The 5,748-nt window shown below is 54.1% G+C and overlaps 1 protein-coding gene across 3 annotated transcripts in view; it reads right to left on the bottom strand.

The window, feature by feature from the left end:
- The window catches only part of CAMK2A (calcium/calmodulin dependent protein kinase II alpha), a 71,021-nt gene that overhangs the window by 34,246 nt on the left and 31,027 nt on the right, over positions 1-5,748 (bottom strand). For all 3 annotated transcript variants that reach the window (XM_019506142.1, XM_019506144.1, XM_019506143.1), the window contains exon 3: positions 4,847-4,906. In XM_019506142.1, coding sequence (XP_019361687.1) covers positions 4,847-4,906 — 60 coding nt within the window. The remainder of the gene's footprint in view (positions 1-4,846; positions 4,907-5,748) is intronic.

Here is a 5,748-nt window from a genome sequence, read left to right as displayed (position 1 = left end):
TTTTTGGGGAGAAACCAAGGTGGCTTTCTGCCACAGACCCCATAGCTCTCCGTCCATTGGCAAATGATATTTAGAAACTGGGGAGGAGAGGAGTTGAGATACAAATCTGTGGATCAGATTAGTTTTATTTTTAAATCCCATTTCTTGCTAAGTGGGGGTAGGCTTTTAGCTGCTAAATTTGTTGACTGCGGTGAAGGCAGCTCATGGAAACTTACCTCACACTTGATCAGTCTCCTCGTTAGCTCGCTATCCTAGATACCTAATAGAGAATGGGAGATGCGCTGTCCCCGGAGGATATTCATTTCTGATTTAGGTTGCGGATGCATTGTGGTGCCAGTGCCAGTTTCCAGGTTCAGTACAATGCTCTCGTTAGTGCCACCGCAGAGAAGAGCTCCTCGGGCTGGTCTGGCAGCATGTGACCACAATGTGGCTGGCTCTGGAGGGGTGTGCTCAGATCGGGAGTAAAATGGGGACTTGGGCATCATTACTGAACGCAAGTGAAATCCAGGACAGCATCGCTCTGGGTAGGGAAGCGCGTGACCGGTGCCGCAGCAACCTCTGTGTCCCCGTGCAGATGTGCACATCGCTAGCAGGCCGTGCTACCCTGCCACTTTGGCACTTGGCGACTTAGCATCCCCAGAGAAAGTTGTCACATCAAATACGGTCCCTGTCACTAGTGCTCATATCACCCCGTGCCCCATCGACACTGGAGATGTTTCAGGATAGAGAACACTCAGGGTTGCTGGAAACAGCTTTCGGCTGCAGTATCAGGCCAGCAGATTTTTGTAAAGGGTCACAGCTCAAACATGCCTTTCAGGAGTGACCCAGTGTTTTGCTTGCAGTTTTTTTCGGGTTTTTTTCCCCCCTACAATCACTCAGAGAGACATTACTGGCTGCTTTGGTCTCTTCCCAAAGACAGGCTCCAACTTGCCTCTATCTTGGGTGCCCAAGAAGACAATAACCCATCAAAGCTGCTGTCTTGCTCGAAGGAGGAATTCTCTGAGGTGGTTATTGTTGCATTTTCATTAATAATTATGAAGAGAAGGGAATAGGTTTGCCATGCCTGAATGAGCCTTTTCTCTCGGTCCCTTTTGTGGGCTTGATGACTCCAGACAGGGCTTTTATTCTGCTGTATTTGGAATTTTCCCCTCCTCTCACGTTTGCAGAGTCATCCCTCAGCACGCAGAGAGCTGCATTCACCTGGTTTCTCCTGCTCGGGCCCAGGAACAGCTTCTTCTGTCACGTGGGTTACAAGAGGAACTTTCCTTCCTGTTCCAGGAAGAGATCAAATTCCCACGAGCATCTTTGTGACGTGTCTTGGGGACACAGTCGGTGGCAGGAAGTGTGTCAAGGTGTCCATACAAACGTCCTTAGGCCCCTGGCATTTCACACCAGCTCTCATTAATGCACAAACTCAAGACCTCCAAGACCAACTCAATGGAGTTTGGACCCTATGCTAGGTCACTGCCACGGGCAAGACTACGATTCCCAAGATTTCACCCCGAATCATGAAGTGGTATGCCTTCTTCACTGGCTAAACAACCCTCGAGGTCTCTTCCAACCCTATCATTCACTCAAATTACAGGCTTGCACTCAGCTTGGGCCCAAAGAAGTGGATTTGGTGGCAAAAATGTGGCTGCGAGCTTGCAGGGTATGCAGCCCCACCAGGTTCTGCAGAGCTGTAGGCAGGTCGGTCTGTGAGATATGTCTCAGCAAACAAACTCAATGCTTGCTAAGGGGGCTCCATCGGATGCTTCCTCATCTCATCGGGACAGAAACAAAGAATTTCCTGCTTTCTGTCTCTGCCAGGAGGCCTTCCAGCAATTGCCTAAGCTCCTGAGAAAAGATTCAGGGGTGGAGCAGGATCGGAAATGTCTTTGCAGAAGAAGCCCCAACATCTAGTGTCAATAGAAGTGGTCACGGGCCTGAATTACAATGTCCTTGAATCGTAGGGACATGCAACTTCTGGACCCCAACTTTGCAGCTGGATCCCTGCTCAGCTGGGGCCAAAGCTGGAGCTGAACAGCTCCAAAACGTGGGGAAAATGCGGAGCTGTCAGGGCCACTTCAAGTCCTAAGGAGAAGTGAAGGCCCAACCTAGTTAAACAGCCCTTCTGCCTTCCTCTCCCCTGCCCAAGGTATGGGCAGATGAATGCCCACAGGCAAGGTAACACGCTCTGGCGTCTGCCAGGAGCCCTGCCTGCGCCGCAGACCAGCTCCCCTGATGGCATCGATTCTCCCTGCTCCTTAATTCTAGTTTTAGTTCATTCCAGATCATCAGTGGGTAATTAGCCTGTTTGTGTTGCTCTGGGGGAAGCTGCTGCTCCCTAGTTTCCAGGCAGCAGCAAACAGTGGGGGTGTGATGGGAGGGGGACAGAGCCACCTGGGTATAAATAGAAGCCAGATTGGTCTCATTAGCATTGCACTTGGTTAACCCCTTCCAGTGCCACCCCACGGTCACGGTGTGCGGCCATCTGGGCACGTCTCGGGGGGAGAGCATCAAATCGCCGTGCTTGGCTTGGGAAGGAAAGAGCAAGACGGTATGGTAGGAGGCAACCTAACTGCGGGGGAGGAAGGGGAGACAGAGGAAGAGAGCAAGCACACACTGCCCAGAGGCTCAGCTAGTTACCCCCCACACTTCTGCCTGAGCGTGCAACCTCCACACCCTGCCTTGGAAAATCATGTCTCTCCCACGCGACCCACACGCCCCCTGCAAATTCACGCCCTGGGCAAAGCCGGCACCCAGGACATGAAGCAAGAGGATGAAGCCAGTCTCTCCTGGGTGAAGCCTCCACAGTTCAGGGTGCCAGGGCCGATGCCACACTTCTTGCTCATGCCCCTGGCAGTAACTGCTTTGCCTTGAGGGCTTCTGTGGCCTGTTGCAGACCAGCCACCTGCCGCGCTCTTGTGCAGAGCCTCGACTGTGATTGCTTCTTGTTTCGTTGTTGTTGGGGGCTGCAAGACATTCGGACTGAAAGCAGACGATCCTGTCGCCGTGCAGAGAAATGCATAATGTGCTCCCCGCGACTTGCCCCGGGGAAGTGCTCTCTCTCTAGCTGGCTCCATCTCCCTCCCATCCAGCCCCACAGAGCCTGGCAGAGCTTTTCATGCTGCATTGCATGGGAGACTCCGGGGTGGTAAAAAATAATCGTTAAGGACTGAACCGCCAGGGAAATCAGGATCGGCTTTCTAACAGGCACTACCTTCCCCTCCCTCCCTCTTTGCACCCCCGGGTGACAACATCCCCAAACCAGGACTCCTTTTCCTTTGCCTTGGAGCACCATTGCAGTCACTATGGGGATGGGGGGTGCAAGGAAGGGGAGATGCTTCTGCTGTCATGGTAACAGCTTGGTCCAGCGTGGTCTGTGACTCCAGCTGATGCAGAGAAGACTTGACACTGCTGTGCAGGCATTTGCCCAAGACAGATTGAAGCTGACAGGCTCTTTATGATCTGAAACATTTATAAAGCCGGAGCTGTGGCTGTGTGCTGGTGCCTGCGAGCAGTCGGGGGAAGAGCGGGCCGAGGTGGGAGTCAGCTGCAGGCGCAGCCGAGACCCCGGAGCCGGCGGAGGCCGGGTTTGCCTACATCCCTGACTTCCTGCCCCCTTGCCCCAGCTCCCCGCACCGAGCGGCATTGCAAGACAACGTGGCTTTTAGGGAGGCGCTGGGGAGAGGGGCCACTCGGGCAGGGCAGCGCCGAGCTCAGGGCTCTCGGGGCACTTGTACACGGTACGCGCTATTTAGACGCACGTCACGAAACAGGGCCAAAAATCTGCGTGTGACTTGATTTCATGGCTTCAACACAGCCCTCCTCCATTAAGAGAGAAACCCAAGGAGCAGCCCAAAATCCCACACGATGAGCCCCACTCCCAACAGACTCGACGTCCAGTCTGCTGCAGGTGCATCAACTGGGCGGAGCATCTCTGGCTGCTATTAGAGCATCTCTTTTCCTGCAAAAGCCCCCTCCCAGTTCACCACCCATCTGGGGCAACACCCCTGTGTCCCTTGCAATGTTCTCCACCCGGCTGTGGCCGGCAACGGCAGGGCCAGGAACAGTTCGGGCTCCAGGAGAACAAGGGAGGCGACAGAATGAATCAGCTCTCTGGGCTCAGGTTTGGGTTTTTTCCTCTCCCTTCTCCTCCTGGCCTATTTTTGTCTTCCTCGGAGGCTCAGGAGTTTTCCTGCAACAGCTTTTCTGAAGGAGGTGACCGTCATGTGGACCGTCGGCGGGAAAGCCCCCCCCTTCTTGCGCTCCCCTCCTCCGCAGCCTCAGCTCCCGCGCTGGTCAGAGATGGGGCCTCTCTGCGGAGAGCCCGGGGGAAAGCAGCACCTGGGGAGTGGGAGGCGCGGGGGGCTAAAAATGGAAGTGCTTCCCACTGGATGGGGTCCCTCCCCTTGCTCCGGCTGCTGCTGAGGTGGGGCGCGGCCAAGAGAGACGTGGACAGCCAGGTCCAACATACACATTGGACCCAGGCCGCAGGCTGCCGGTGCCGTCTGCATTGGTTTCAATGGCTCTTAGGCCTTGAGAAGCCACCAAGTGAACTGCTCATCCCCTGAGCAATTAGGCTTGCGCTGATTAATATTAATTGCTGGCACATTTATGGGGATTAAGACTCCTGGGACTTTGTCCTCCTCTCCCGAAGGAGGGTTTTGCCTTTCCAACAGCATTGGCTTCGGTGCAGCGGTGTGAGCAGGGGAGCTAGGTTCCCATGCCCTGCACTGCTTTACATGTGGATGAGGAGGGGGGCGAAGAGCCAGACAGCCTTGTCCGGCTGGATAAGAAGTGACACACGCACATGCACATGCACACAAATGCACACCCATGGAGACAGGCGCCGAGCCCTTACCGATGTTAGGATGCTTCAGAAGACGGCAGATGCGAGCCTCCCGCTCCAGCTTCTGGTGATCTGAAAGAAAGGAGCGCATAAGTCAGGCAGCCCCACGCCGGCCCCAGGCAAACCCTGCTCTGCTTTCTCTGTCTTCCCCAGCAGCTGGACCAGCCACAGGCAGCCCCCCAAAACCTCAGCAGTGCTCAGGAGCTGTTTCATTCAAGAGCTGAGGATCTGGGTTCTTGGGACATGGCCTAAACCCTCCAGCCTAGCACTGACATGCAGAAGGGAACATTTCAGCCCAAACACTTACACCTGGGCAAAATGACAAGCCATGGAAAGCGTGGTCCACCCACCAAGCTAAAGGCCTCTATTTCAGTTATCACTTGGAATAAGCTTTTCCACTTGTACTTCAGCTAGAGAGGAGGCACAGCCTCCTGGGTTGCTATAATCATAAAACACACAGCTTTTCAACTAAATACAGCCTTCCCGCTGGATGCGGTCCATCCTCTCGCTGGTTTGGAGGGCCCAGGCAGCCTGTCGCTCCATGTTCGTGAGCGAGGCGCTTGGGTTCGACATCGTTCTTTATTTTATTTCAGAGTTCTCAAAGATGACGACAAATGTGGGCCTCGACGCGGCGAGGTCTGAACGTGTTTTAAACGGGTTTGTCTTGTGCATGACGATTCAAGCGACGAAATACAAAATTCGATCAGAATAATAATGGTAATAAATTTTTTTTTATTTCTTTTGTTGCTTTCAGGCATCCGTTTGTATCACCCTGAGGCCAGGCAATGTCGGGTCTCAAAGGCACTGCCAGCTCAGGGCTTCTCCTTTCTCGCAGCCTCTCTGCCTTGGTTTGACTTTGTCCTTTCCCTTCTCCGCTGCCTTTCCCGCTTGCTTTTTCTCCTCCCATCAGCATG

This window comes from Gavialis gangeticus, unplaced genomic scaffold (assembly GCF_001723915.1).
Source record: "Gavialis gangeticus isolate Ggan-Ray unplaced genomic scaffold, GavGan_comp1, whole genome shotgun sequence".
NCBI classification, from domain to species: domain Eukaryota; kingdom Metazoa; phylum Chordata; order Crocodylia; family Gavialidae; genus Gavialis; species Gavialis gangeticus.
This window is presented reverse-complemented; position numbering and strand designations above follow the sequence as displayed.